This window comes from Sapajus apella, unplaced genomic scaffold, assembly GCF_009761245.1.
Source record: "Sapajus apella isolate SASKATOON/1434 unplaced genomic scaffold, GSC_monkey_1.0 scaffold43, whole genome shotgun sequence".
Taxonomy (NCBI): domain Eukaryota; kingdom Metazoa; phylum Chordata; class Mammalia; order Primates; family Cebidae; genus Sapajus; species Sapajus apella.
In genome coordinates this window covers 3,200,750-3,215,341 of record NW_022436983.1, presented here as the reverse complement: position 1 = coordinate 3,215,341, position 14,592 = coordinate 3,200,750, and the positions used below count along the sequence as shown (strand labels likewise).

General features: G+C 50.5%; 1 protein-coding gene across 3 annotated transcripts in view; it reads left to right on the top strand.

The window, feature by feature from the left end:
- Positions 1 to 4,298: 4,298 nt before the first annotated feature.
- Positions 4,299 to 14,592, top strand: part of SLC2A7 (solute carrier family 2 member 7) — a 24,853-nt gene continuing 14,559 nt past the window's right edge. For 2 of the 3 annotated variants that reach the window (XM_032300292.1, XM_032300291.1), the window contains exons 1-5: positions 4,299 to 4,437; positions 5,612 to 5,710; positions 7,594 to 7,754; positions 11,633 to 11,757; positions 12,920 to 13,072. In XM_032300292.1, coding sequence (XP_032156183.1) covers positions 4,387 to 4,437; positions 5,612 to 5,710; positions 7,594 to 7,754; positions 11,633 to 11,757; positions 12,920 to 13,072 — 589 coding nt within the window. In that variant the 5' untranslated portion in view covers positions 4,299 to 4,386. Of the gene's footprint in view, positions 4,438 to 5,611; positions 5,711 to 7,593; positions 7,766 to 11,632; positions 11,758 to 12,919; positions 13,073 to 14,592 lie in introns of those variants that run through there. The other variant, XM_032300293.1, reaches the window with a different exon arrangement.

The window sequence follows — 14,592 nt, the reverse complement described above, 5'->3', positions numbered from 1 at the left end:
CCATTGCCCTGTGTCCTGGTATTGTCTAGTGGCTTAACCACCAGGAGAGAAACGTCAGGAACAAGGGCAGGGCAGTGCTGTTCCATTACAGAAGGGCTCTCAGAAAAAAGGGCTGAAGTTCCCATCTGGAATATCAGTTAACTGAGCCTTGCCCACTTCAGTCTGCTTTCTCCAGGGCCATTTCTTAATTCCTGCAGGAAGAATGAGAAAGCAGGTAGTTGGCATCAAATATGTATGATCTGGTTTTCTTTTTTCTTTTTTTTTTTTTTTTTGAGACGGAGTTTCGCTCTTGTTACCCAGGCTGGAGTGCAATGGCGCGATCTTGGCTCACCGCAACCTCCGCCTCCTGGGTTCAGGCAATTCTCCTGCCTCAGCCTCCCGAGTAGCCGGGACAACAGGCACGCGCCACCATGCCCAGCTAATTTTTTGTATTTTTAGTAGAGATGGGGTTTCATCACGTTGACCAGGATGGTCTCGATCTCTTGACCTCGTGATCCACCCGTCTCGGCCTCCCAAAGTGCTGGGATTACAGGCGTGAGCCACCGCGCCCGGCTGATCTGGTTTTCTTATGCATGAACCTTTCCTTTTTCCCCTCCTACTATTCTTCAGTGAATTGAGTGCTTTTTCCCCCTTTCTTACGTGTTTGCCTTTTTCTTTCTTTTTCTTTTTTTTACAATGGCACCATCTCAGCTCACGGCAACCTCCACCACTCAGGATCAAGCAATCCTCCCACCTCAGCTGCCCTAGTAGCTAGGACTACAGACACATGCCTCCATATCCAGCTAATTTTTATATTTTTTTTGTAGAGGCAGCGTTTCGCCATGTTGCACAGGCTGGTCTTGAGCTCCTAAACTCAAGTGATCCACCAGTCTTGGCCTCCCAAAATGTTAGGATTACCGGCATGAGCCACCCCACCAGGCCCTAACTGAATGCTTTTTGAGAAGTTGCTCTCATCATCCCACGTTCTGCACAGAACTGGAACATGTAAGTGATATATACACGGCATCTTCTGTCTTTAGGAATTTACAGTGTAGCCAGGAAGATAAACACCATGCATACCTTTTCCCTCCTTGCACCCTTGAACTCAAAGTGGGTCACCAGAGCCATCTGTGAAAATCTGGCTAAGGTCCCTGCTCTTGCCAGATGTCTTAATTCATTTTGTGTTGCTATAACAGAATGCCACAGACTAGGCAATTTATAAGCAAAGAAGTATATTTGGCTCATGGTTCTGGAGGCTGGGAAGTTCAAGATTGAGGAGCTGCATCTTGTGAGAACCTTCCTGCTGGGTGATAACATGGGAGATTTCTCTATTTTAGCCCAGTGAGACCCATGTCAGAATTATGACCCACAGACCCCTAAGATAAGAAATTTGTGTTGTTTTAAGCCACTATGTTTTTGGTAATTCATTACAGCAGCCATAGAAAACTAGTATAGCGATTTGGGTATTGGGAAGTGGAGTGCTGCTGTTAATAACCTAAATACTTAAAAGCATGGAAATGGCTTTAGCGTTGCACAATGGGAAGAGGCTGGGATAATTTTGAGAAGCGTGCTATAAAAAGCCTAGATTGTCTTGAACAGACTGTTAGTAGAATTGTGAATGTTAATGACCCTGCTGGTGAGGACTCAGAAGGGAGAGAAGAGCAGGGCGGAGAAAATGCCTGTCCCTTTAGAGAATACCTACAACAGGCCAGGTGCAGTGGCTCACACCTCTAATCCCAGCACTTTGGGAGGCCAAGGTGGACAGATCACTTGAGGCCAGGAGTTCAAGACCAGCCTGGCAAACATGCTGAAACTCCGTCTCTATTAAAAATGCATGGCCGGGCAAGGTGGCTCACACCTGTAATCCCAGCACTTTGGGCGGCCAAGGCAGGTGGATTACTTGAGGTCAGGAGTTCGAGACCAGCCTGGCCAACATGCTGAAACCCCATCTCTACTAAAAATACAAAAATTAGCTGGGCATGATGGCACATGCCTGTAGTCCCAGCTACTCAGGAGGCTGAGGCAGGAGAACACCTGAACCCAGGAGGCAGAGGTTGCAGTGAGTCAAGGCATGTGAGACCACATGCCTCTCAGCCCTCAGTGCCCCCAGCCCTGCACTACCTCCTCCTCCCTACTTCCTCCCCCTCCTCCTCCTGGCCACTGCACACCAGCCTGGGTGACAGAGTGAGACTGAAAAATAAAAATAAAAATTAGCTGGGCTTGGTGTTACCGTTACTTGGGAGTTACTTGGGAGGCCAAGGCACAAGAATTGCTTGAATGCTGGCGGCTGGAAGCTGCAGTGAGCTGAGATCACACCACTGCACTCCAGCCTGGGCAACAGAGCAAGACTTTGTCTCAAAAAAAAAAAAAAAAAAAAAAAGAGAGAGACAGAGACAGAGAGAGAATACCTGCTACCCACAGCATAATCAGGAGCAGGATCAATAAGGACCTCTCATTCTCTCAATCTTGTCATGCACCCACCTGTTACCATCCATGGGCAAACACATTTTACCCCAGGTATACTTCTTTTGGGGGGGAACAGGTTCTGGCTCTGTCACCCAGGCTGGAGTGCAGTGGCATGATCATGGCTCACTACAGCCTCAACTCCTGTGCTCCAGTGATCCTTCTACCTCAGCCTCCCAAGTAGCTGGGACCACAGGGGTGTGCCACCACACCCAGCTAATTTTTGTATTTTTGGTTGAATGGTGTTTCACCGTGCTCTCTGGCTGGTCTTGAACTCCTGAGCTCAAGCAATCCCTCCACCTCAGCCTCTCAATGTGCTGGGATTACAGGCATGAGCTACCACACCTGGCCCTTCCCCAGGTATGCTAGACATATTCTGCTTTAGTCACTTCTCCTAAAGGTCATGTTAATTAAAAAACATGTTAATGTTCCTATGTTCCTGCATTTCATAATTATCCTTTGAAACAAGAATCTGGCATTCTAATCAGTTAATTACTCCTAATTTATTCAGTCATTCTCTACTTTTTTTTTTTTTTTTTTTTTGAGACAGAGTCTTGCTCTGTCGCCAGGCGTCAGGCTGGAGTGCAGTGGCGTGAGCTCGGCTCACTGCAACCTCAGCCTCCCAGTTTCAAGCAATGCTCCTGCCTCAGCCTCCCGAGTAGCCGGGACTACAGGCATGCACCACCATGCCCAGCTAATTTTTTTTTTTTTTTTGGTAGAGACAGCATTTCACCATGTTGACCAAGATGGTCTCAATCTCTTGACCTCATGGTCTGCCTGCCTTGGCCCCCCAAAGTGCTGGGATTACAGCCATGAGCCACTGCACCTGGCCTACTTAAAAAAAAAAAAAAAAAAAGAAATGCCATTAGAGATGATTCTGAAATAAGCACCTTTGTCCAATATTTTATTGACCTATTTAACACTATTAAGTGTAATTAGAAATAATAACATTGTGTTTCTCTGAAAGTGTCTAATTTGCTCTTTTCCCCACATGGACAATTAGTTCAAATGTATAGGAGGAAGCATCTATGAAGAACTTAGGAACACTCAGAAAGAAGAGCAGACAGGTGTCTACTTGAGGCCGGATGGTGGGAGGAGGGAGAGGGGCAGCAAAGATAACTATTGGATACTCGGCTTAATACCTGGGTGATGAAATAATCTGTACAACAACCCCCATAGCACGAGTTTACCTGTGTAACAGACCTTCACATGGACCCCTGAGCCTAAAATAAAAGTTTTTTAAAAAGGTAGGTGCGATGGCTCATGCCTGTAAACCCAGCACTTTGGGAGGCCGAGGTGGGAGGATCACTTGAGGTCAGGAGTTCTAGATCAGCCTAGCCAACATGGTGAAACCCTATCTCTACAAAAAATACTAAAAAAAAAGTTGGGTGTGGTGGCACGTGCCTGTAATCCCGGCTATTTGGGTGGCTGAGGCAGGAGAATAGCTTGAACCCAGGAGGTGGAGGGTGCAGTGAGCCAAGATTGTGCCACTGTACTCCAGCCTGGGCGACAGAGCAAAACCCTGTCCCAAAAAAAAAAAAAAAAAAAAAAAGTAGGCATATATGGAAAAATAACACAGAAGAAGCATCTGAGATCCAGGTCACAGCCTCACTGTGTTATTGAAAGTCCTCATTTCTACAGATCAATGTCACGCAATGTTTTTCTCTCTCTTTTGTGCAACTGGGAAGCTTTAGGTTTGGGGTTTGGTGGGTGCAAAGATGAAATTCATGCTGTGCATGATTTGTGCACTGGCAAAACACCAACGTGTCTTATCAACATTTCCAAGGAGAATTTGCTCCTGGGAAAAGTCAGCAGGGTCCAGAGAGCAACAGGATCATAAAGCCAGGCAGGCCCAGAGGAGAAACAGCCGGTCTCACCGGCACAGAGCAGGACTCAGGTGTCACTTGGGAGGTAGAGAGCACCTGTTCTCCCACCTGAACAAGGATGGAGAACAAAGAGACGGGAACCCCTCCACTCATTCCATCCAGGGAGGGGGTAAGTGCCAAGACTAGGAAACTGTCCCTGTCCCTGTCCCTCTCCCACCAGCCGTGCAGCTCTGTGGAGGGAGGAGAAGGCCCTGGAATGCTTCTAGCAAGGAAGAGGTAGTGTGCCCCCATTTCCTGCAGGATAACCAGACCTGGGAGAGCCATGTGGAGAAGCAGCTATCCTCAAACCTCCTGGCTCAGACATGGGCCAGACAAGTTTAGTGAATGCTAGGAGAGTGGATGGTGCTGGAGACGCCTCTCTCCCTTCCGTCCCTGCTCCCCTCCGCTTCCCCACCCTTAAAGAGCAAGGAGAGGTGGCTTCCGAAGAATGCCTGAATCCTGCCCTTCTCTGTCTGGTTGTTCCTGGGTGTGCAAAGCTATGGGGTGTGGGCAGCCAGGCAGCTAAGGGTGAGGGCTGGGGTGAGGACATGTGGCCAGGAGTGGCGAGTGGAGGTGGCAGTGGGGAGGGGGCGTGTACCAGGGCCTTGGCTCTAGGACATTGTCACAGAACCCGCCCTACCTGCTCCTCAGACTTTGGCCCTCAGGCCAGTTCCTCTCCAAGCTACCCTGGGTGTTGTGGCAACCATGGAAAGCCACGGCCCTGAGCACAGGGGATTGCCTGGCTTTTCCTAAGGGCCTGCTCTAGAGCCAGAGGCAAGCGGTGGGTCCGTCTGTCTGGGATGCTCTTCCCCCACAATGCCCACACGGCTGTTCCCTCTAATCCACTCTGGTCCTGGCTCAAAGGGCATCTGCTCAGAGATGCCTTCCCTGCCCTGCTCAGCCTACTGAACATGGTCCCTCATTGCCCACAGGCTGCTACCCCATCCATCACCCTGTTTTAGTGTCCTCACAGCATTCTAGCTATTTGGAATTACCATCCTTGTCTCTTTTTTTTTTGGAGGGGGGTGGGCTCCCCTCACTAGAACGTGAGCTTCTCAAAGGCAGTGTTGCTGGGCCTCTTTCCCAAAGTGTCCCCTACTTCACACTTGGTCTCCAGGGCCTAGCACAGTGCCAGGAGCATAGGAGGTGCTCAGGCCTGCGCCACCTCCTCCTCCTTCCTGGGGCACAGGCTGGGCTCCCCCATCCCTCACTTCCAACCCAGGCTAGAGGGAGGGGAAGGCCCAGCCACCCACTTCCGGAGGCCCAAGCCCACAGCATCCCAACCCTGGACTCATCTCCCACAGGGGCTCCAGCTCACGCTGCTGCTTACGACACTGAGCAGCGCCTTTGGCTCAGCCTTCCAGTACGGCTACAACATCGCTGTGGTCAACACGCCGCACAAGGTGGGCACACGGAGGGCCGGGCAGCAGCTGACCCGGGTCATGGGTGGAAGGCAGTGACCATCTTCATCCATGGAGGCCGCCATCTTGCCTCATGGAGGCCGTCATCTTGCCCCATGGAGGCCACCATCTTGCCTCATGGAGGCGCCATCTTGCTCTAGTCCCCTGGATGCCCACGGCTGTAGACCAGGGCGTGGCAGGAGGTATTTCTCCCTGGAGCGTCATCCTTTCCAGGCACATTGGGATGCTGGGGGATCTGGATTCCCAGCCCAGTCTTTTTGGGCCTCAGGTCCTACTGCTCTCACACTGGGGAGGCTCCTTGTTGATTGGAAAGAGAATGGGGTCAGAGATTGAACTCTGTGGCATTTAGGGATTGGGGCAAAGGGGAACAAAGGAAAAAGAGAAAGGGCCCTTGTCACGTGTGGGAGAACTTGAAGGCAGAGTGTTCCCAAAGCCTAGTAAAGAATGAAAGTCAAGGAGGGAGGGACAGCCTGTGCTGATGAGTTCAGATGAGTACTGAGAACTGACCACAGGCTGGACCTTGGTATATGTATATGTTTATACTTGTATACATGTATTAGCATGTCTGCATACACTGTATTACATATTTGTGTGGATTGCATATATGTACATATATTAGTGTACTTACAATTATTACCATGGATGGAGCCTCTGTGTCAAGCAAAGTGCCAACACTTAATCACATTTAATGCTCACATATTCTTTATGAGGTACATTTTGTTTCTATAATTGATTAGGAAATTAAGGTTTCTGGAGGTTCTATAACTTGCCTGAAATCACACAGTTAGTAAGAATATTTCCAGGCCAAGTGTGGTGGCTCACACCTGTAATCCCAGCACTGTGGGAAGCCAAGGTGGGCAGATCACCTGAGGTCAGGAGTTCAAGACTAGCCTGACCAATAAGGTGAAACCCCGTCTCTACTAAAAATACAAAAATTAGCTGGGCGTGGTGGTGGGTGTTTGTAATTCCAGCTACACAGGAGGCTGAGACAGGAGAATCGTTTGAACCTGGGAGGCAGAGGTTGCAGTGAGCCAAGATGGCACCACTGCACTCTGGCCTTGGGGGCAGAGGGAGATTCCGTCTCAGAAAAAAAAAAAAAAAAGAAAGAAAGAAAAGAATATTTCCCGTGGTGCCTCTGACAGAGTAAGTCTCTCAAAAGTAAATTTAAATTTTTTGTTTCTTTTCTTTTCTTTTTTTTTTTTTTTTTTTGAGACAGAGTTTCACTCTTGTTACCCAGGCTGGAGTGCAATGGTGCGATCTCGGCTCACCGCAACCTCCACCTTCCGGGTTCAGGCAATTCTCCTGCCTCAACCTCCCAAGTAGCTGGGATTACAGGCACGCGCCACCATGCCCAGCTAATGTTTTGTATTTTTAGTAGAGACGGGGTTTCACCATGTTGACCAGGATGGTCTCGATCTCTTGACCTCATGATCCACCCGCCTCGGCCTCCCAAAGTGCTGGGATTACAGGCTTGAGCCACCACGCCCGGCTTCTTTTCTTTTTAAATAGAGACAGGGTCTTGCTATGTTGGCCAGGTTAGTCTTGAACTCTTGGCTTCAAGCAGTCCTCCTACCTCAGTCTCCCAAAGTGCTAGGATTACAGGTGTGAGCTACCATGCCTAGCCAAAAGTAAATTTTTTAACAGTGAATTTGTAACAATTTTTTTGTTCAGTTTCTCATCTCAACCCATCATACAGTAGATTTTTGATTCGCAGGTAATCGTAGGGAATCAGCGAGTTCAATTGTGTCTTAAAGGTGTTAGCAGAAAAACCTCCCTGCACAATAACAAGTGGCAACTGAGAACGCTTTCTCATTTCTCATGAATTGCCCAATATTTTTAGCTGTGGATGGGGCAATGTTTTCCAGGTCTTCAAGTCATTTTACAATGAAACCTACTTTGAGCGGCACGCAACCTTCATGGACGAGAAGCTCATGCTGCCTCTGTGGTCCTGCACTGTCTCCATGTTTCCTCTGGGCGGCTTGTTGGGGTCCTTGATCGTGGGCCTGCTGGTGGATAGATGTGGCAGGTAAACAGAAGGTGCGCTGCCCCCACTCAAAATTCACCCCAGTCAGCCACACTGCCTCTGGGTGTTTGTGGACCTGGTGGGGAGATGTGTGACCCTGAGAATCAGAAGATCTGTGAGTCTCCGCATCGCCACAGACTTCATGACCTCAAACCAGTCCCTAAAATTCTCTGGAATTTCTTTCCTGGGCCATTGCATGGGAAAAGCATTCCCTTCTGTCACCTACCTCAGAGGTGCTGCAGCCTTTGAGATCAAGGTTCTTGATGGTACTTAGCTCAGTGCCTTGTAAGCACCTCCAGTGGGTGTTCGATAAATGCTTGTTTATTGGGTTTCATTCCGGGGTCAGAGGCTCCAAGTTCTAAGAGCTGCAGCCTCTCCCCACGTGGCCTCATCAGAGTTTGTTACTGAGGTTGGGGTCAGGCTGAGTCACTGCTGGCCACCATCTCGTATCTTGTTTGGAGATGAAGACGGGGCAGGTCTCTGAACTTTGCTTGGCTTACACGGCTTCACTGATCGCTCTTCCTAAGCGCAGGTGCTCCAAAGACGTGACTCCACAGATAAGGGAGAATGCACAGGCCAAGTTTCCCAGGCGGGCAGAGCCTGCACCGGGCTCAGGGTGAAGCCTGGCGGCGTTCCCTTCTGTCAGCCCCACTCATTCGGATTCACGGTTACACTGGGCGTGAGGTGCCAGGGTAGGCAGTTTGCAGGAGTGACTGGAAGGCGCTCTAATGAAAAGTAACTCAAAAAACCAGAGCAATTCCATTTCAGGCATAGAAGAAAATAGCGCTGATTGAAAATTATCTATTAATTAATGCAAGACTCATAGGACCTCCTCTTGCAAATACTTGATTGACAATTAATTTGCCATACATTATGCACTGGAATGAAGAAACTATTCACTCTAACGTCATTATGCCGTAATCCAGGCTTTTCTTTTGGTCATCCAGACTGTGCTGTTCCCAGCTAGACCTAGAGTGACTGGACTGTTCTGGAAGCCCAGGCTTGGCCTCCACTTTCTTGTCTGAACCCATTTTCCAGATGAGGACCCTGAGCCCAGGAAGGTCGTGGTGCCAGCTTGCCCAGTGGGGTCCTGACAGCCCCAGCCTCCCCTTAAGTCATCAGGAAGGGCTGGGAGTCCAGAGAAGGGTGGGAATGTGTCCAGCTGCTTGATCTCTTTGGGCCTCTTGTCTGGCTGACCCTCCCCTATCAGGATCTGGGCTCTGGTGGCTGCTTCTGAAGGGTGCGGCAGCCCCAGGAGAGAAAAGTGGCCTAAGAATACCAGCCTGTACGTCTGTGGACTCCCTGGCCAGTCCTCAGTGTTGCCAAGCTGGGATATTTTCTTTTCCTTTTTTTTTTTTTTTTTTTGAAGAGGGGTCTCGCTGTGTCCCCAGACTGGAGTGCAGTGGTGTGATCTCGGCTCACTGAAACCTCTGCCTCCCACGTTCAAGCAATTCTCCTGCCTCAGCTTCCCGAGTAGCTGGGATTACAGGTATCTGCCACTATGCCAGGCTAATTTTTGTATTTTTAGTGGAGACGGGGTTTCACCATGTTGGTCAGGCTGGCCTCGAACTCCTGACCTTGTGATCCACCCGCCTTGGCCTCCCAAAGTGCTGGGATTACAGGTGTGAGCCTCCGAGCACAGCTGCTGGGATATTTTCATAGAGACCTCACCACCTGCTCCCTGCTCTTGACACCAGAGCCCCGCCTTCCTCACTCAGGGCACTCACTCAGGGTTCTGGGGATCCTCAAAGATGTGTGCAAAGCGTGCGACAATCACAAAGGTAGTCCTGGGGCTGCTGACAGCTTCACCGTCCCCACACCTGTAGGGGTGTGAGGAGGGAGCACCGCCATCTGGAGGTGGAGGGAAAGGAAACAGAAAAATGAATGCCAGGCTGGGCATGGTGGATCACACCTGTAATCCCAGCACTTTGGGAGGCTGAGGTGGGCGGATCACTTGAGGCCAAGAGTTCGAGACCAGCCAGGCCAACATGGTGAAACTCCGTCTCTACTAAAAATACAAAAATTAGCCAGTCATGGTGGTGCACACCTGTAGTCCCAGCTACTTGGGAGGCTGAGGCAGGAAAATCACTTGAACCTGGGAGGCAGAGTGTATTAGTCCATTTTCACACTGCTGATAAAGACAAACCCAAGACTGGGCAATTTACAAAAGAAAGAGGTTTAATGGACTCACAGTTCCAAGTGGCTGGGGAGGCCTCACAATCATGGCAGAAGGCAAGGAGGAGCAAATCACATCTTACATGGATGGCAGCGGGCAAGAGAGAGTTTGTGCAAAAACCAAAAAACAAACAAACAAAACCCTTCCTTATAACACCATTAGATCTGGTCAGACTTATTCACTAGCAAGAGAACAGCACTGGAAAGACCTGCCCCAACGATTCAGTTACCTTCCACCAGGTCCTTCCCACAACACATGGGAATTTAAGATGAGATTTGAGTGGGGACACAAACCATATCACAGAGGTTGCAGTGAGCCGAGATCGCACCACTGCACTCCAGCCTGGGCAACAGATCAAGACTCCATCTCAAAAAAAAAAAAAAAAAAAGGGAATATCAGAGTGCACCAGCCAGCAACCCCACAGCTCGGGAGCTCTCTGTCCTCTTTCTGATCCACTGCAATTCTTCTCCTGTGCAAAACCCAAGCCAAAAGCAAGCAAAGGGGGGGGGGGGGCACCGGAGCCATTACTGCAAATTGGCATAGGACCTAGAGCACAGAGTCAAGCAGATGAGTGGATCCTGAAGGCAGCGGGATGAGCCCGGCATAGTGCTGTTTTCCAGGCACTCCCTCTCCTTCACAGGCTTATGGTTTTTCAGCCTTGGAAGGGATCTTAGAAACCACGTAGTCCCATTCTGCACCCCACTCATTGTGGGAATTCCCTGCTCAACATTCCTGACAGTCTTCGTGTCTAGTGTAGATACCACCAGCGACAGCTTGAATACCATCAGTGATGGGAAGCTCTGCCTCCTGGGACAGCCCATTCCTTGTCCTTCCCTCCTGGTTTCAGGCAGCTCCAATCATTAGATGCTCCCCTCCCCACTCCCACCCCCGCTGACCCCAAATCTTCCTTCCTGGGATGTCAGCCCATTTGCCCCTTCTTCCCATCTGTCAGCCTGCTACAACCACAGGCTTAAACAACAGACATTTATCTTCTCACCTTCTGCAGGATAGAAATTCAAGATCAAGGTGCTGGCAGATCTGTTTCCTGGTGAAGGCCTTCTTCCTGGCTTGCAGACAGGCTTCTTCTGGCTGTGTCCTTTCTTTTTTTTTTTAGATAGAGTCTCAGTCTGTGGCCTAGGCTGGAGTGCAGTGGCACGATCTCTACTCACTGCAACCTCTGCCTCCCAGATTCAAGCGATTCTCCTGCCTCAGCCTCCTGAGTAGCTGCGATTACAGGCATGTGCCACCACACCTGGCTGATTTTTGGGATATTTTTTTGGTAGGTACAGAGCTTCACCATGTTGGCCAGGCTGATCTCAAACTCCAGACCTCAAGTGATCCGCCTGCCTCAGCCTACCAAAGTGCTGGGATTACAGGCTTCAGCCACCTGTACGCACGCAGCCTGGCTGTGTCTTCACAGGGCAGAAAAAGAGCAGTTTCTTGTGTGTCTCTTCCTATCCTGTCATGAGAGCCCCACGTGACCTATTCCCTCCCAGTGGCCCTCCTCCTGATCCCATCACACTGGGGTTAAGGCCTTCAACATAGGAACTGCAGGACATGATTCAGTCCACAGCCCCTGCTTCAGCCCTTTCTTGGGCACATTCCCCCCACCTCTGTGATGACCACCGGCAGAATAGGAGCTGGTGTCAGGAGAGCTTCCTCAGCCTCCACGCCCTGCTGCCCTCTGGGCTCGCTGTCTTTGCAGAAAGGGGACCCTGCTGATCAACAACATCTTTGCCATCATCCCCGCCATTCTGATGGGAGTCAGCAAAGTGGCCAAGGCTTTTGAGCTGATCATGTTTTCCCGAGTGGTGCTGGGAGTCTGTGCAGGTATGGGGACCCAGGCTCCGTCTGGCTCAGCCTTGGGGGAAGGGTCCGTTTGGCCAAGGCTGGAAGCAGGAGCGGAGCAGGTGTCTGGCTGGTTCTGTCCGCCTCTTTTCCTTTCAAGACATCCTCCCGTCTGCATTCCCAGGGCCCTGCAAGCCTCATGCTTGTTTGTTTTTGTTAACTAATTAATTAATTAATTTTTTAGCGACAGGGCCTCTCACTATGTTGCTGGGCTGATCTCCAACTCCTGGGCTCGAGTGATCCTCCCGCCTCCGCCTCCCAAAGTGCTGGGATTACAGGCGTGAGCCACTTCCCTGGACAAGCCTAGTGCTTTCTAGCCCCTTCCTGTATTTAAGAAAATCTTCTATCAGGGGAGGATCTTGAGAAACACACTCACCTTGAAGTACAAATAACTAATACGGTTTCCCAAGATATCTTCCAAGGAAGAGGGACAATTTCAACTCAGTAGTTTCTTTTTCTTTTTTCTTTTTTTTTTGAGACAGTCTCACTGTGTTACCCAGGCTGGAGTGCAGTGGTGTGGTCTTGGCTCACTACAACCTCTGCCTCCTGGGTTCAAGCGATTCTCCTGCCTCAGCCTCCTCAGTAGCTGGGACTACAGGTGCCTGCCACCACCTAATGTTTGTATTTTTAGTAGAGACATGGTTTCAGCATGTTGGCCAGGCTGGTCTCGAACTCCTGACCTTGTGATCCACCCTCCTTGGCCTCCCAAAGTGCTGGATTACAGGCGTGAGCCACCGCGCCCAGCAGCAATTTCTTAGTTCCAGCAATTTCTTCTATTAATAAAAGTTAGACAAGTCATCTGTGCTTTAGAAGAATCAGAAAATGGACCAAAGCAAAAGATTTGTGGTTAGCTTCCAGGGACACACGAAGGCCTAGCCTTCTCCCCAGAACAAGCAGGCCAGCCCCGCAGCTAGAAAGGAAAAGGTCTCCTCATCAGGTCCTGGTGATGCTCCCATGGGGGCTGAGGATTCTGGAGGGATTTTGTTATAAGTCCAAACTCAACAGTCAAGGTTGGCCTCGCTCCATCTCCGCAGAGGGGCTGGCAGCACGGAGAAGGCCCGGGATTAGGAAATGGAATTGAATTGCATCTCAGCTTTCTGCGTTTGTGATGTGCCTGCCCTGATTTCTGCCGTGCCCAAACCAGGCATCTCCTACAGCGCCCTTCCCATGTACCTGGGGGAACTGGCTCCCAAGAACCTAAGAGGCATGCTGGGAACAATGACCGAGGTGTTTGTCATCGTTGGAGTCTTCCTAGCACAGATCTTCAGCCTGCAGGCCATCTTGGGCAACCCGGCAGGTAAATGGCAGCCGCAGGGGTCGTGTTAGGTCCGGTCCCTCACTCAGCCTCCATGCCGGGTGTTACTGACAGATCAAGTCAGATGACACCTGAGAGGTGGCCCAGGGCCGGGCGTTGTGCTGTGTGGGGGGTGACGGGATGGGTGACCTTGATCAGGGCTGTTTTGGTGAGTGATGGGGACAAACTGTGCTTGGGAATGAGTTTTTGCTATTAAGGGAAGGAGAGAAGTTAGGGAAGCGAGGTCAAGAGAAGAGGTTTCTTTCAAGCGGTGAAAAATGTCGGCATAATTTGGCTGCCACAGGAACGGTACAGCACAGAGGGAAGGGCAAACAGGTTCACAGCCACCGGCCCTGTCACTGGGTGGCTGTTTTCTGGCAGCCCCTACCTTCCCAGTGAATTAGGAGGCAGGGCCGTTGCCTGAGTGAGTGGGGGTCGTGGAGGAAGTTTAGGACTCACACCTGGGCTCAAGCGTGGCCCTCTAAAGGTCCACTGAAAAATCACTGACGTGAAGCTGATTGAGTAATAGAAAAAGCATGCAAATGTGTTTAATCAGATCCGCGGAGCCTTCAGAGTGAGCATCCAGAGACAGGGGAAATCGTCTGCTTTTGTGCTTACGCTCCACAGAGCATGACCGCCAAGTAGAAATGAGAGTGGACAAAAGGGTCCCATCCGACGTGAATGGACTGCGTGGGGAGACCCCGCAGGGTCTGCGGAGGGTCTTCTTGGCCTCTCTGTGCAGCCTTCCTTCCTTCAGGGTGTGGGGCGGGACCCTCTGCAGAATGGGAGCCTTATGACCCACAGCCAAACAACATTGGTCAGAGAATTTCCTTCTGGCCAATTTTGTTGTTGTTGTTGTTTTGAGATGGAGCCTTGCTCTGTCACGCAGGCTGGATTTCAGTGGCGCGATCTCAGCTCCTCCCAGGTTCAAGTGACTCTCCTGCCTCAGCCTCCTGAGTAGCTGGGATTACAGCACACACCACCATGCCCGGCTAATTTTGTATTTTTAGTAGAGATGGGGTTTCTCCATGTTGGCCAGGCTGGTCTTGAACTCCTGACGTCAGGTGATCCACCGCATGGCCAGTTTTTACACAGAATATTTTCAGGTTTGGTGGAAGTGCTTTTGGGGAAAGGGGATCCGGTTTGTATGACCTGCCCAGGAATTCCGACAAGGGATGCTGGTTTCTAGGGTTAGCCTCAGGGAGAACGGGACTGAGACAGGACAGGAGAAGGTCAGAGAGAAATTCGTGCTTCTGAGGGTGCTGCTGAGGCCTTCATTTGGGGATATTGTTTTCAGGGCCCCGACAGGAGAAAGTGAGGGACACTCAGGAGGGGCTGTGAGAAAGGAGATAAGAGATGGACCGTCCAACAGGGCTTGATGAAGGCAGCCGGCAGTAAAAGCCCCATCAACCCAGTGGGGCTTTCTCCTTTCTTTCCCTCCTTCTCTCTCTCCCTCGCTCCCTCCCTCCTTTCCTTTCTCTTCCTTCCTTTTCCTCCCTCCCTTCCTTCCTTCTTTCCCTTCC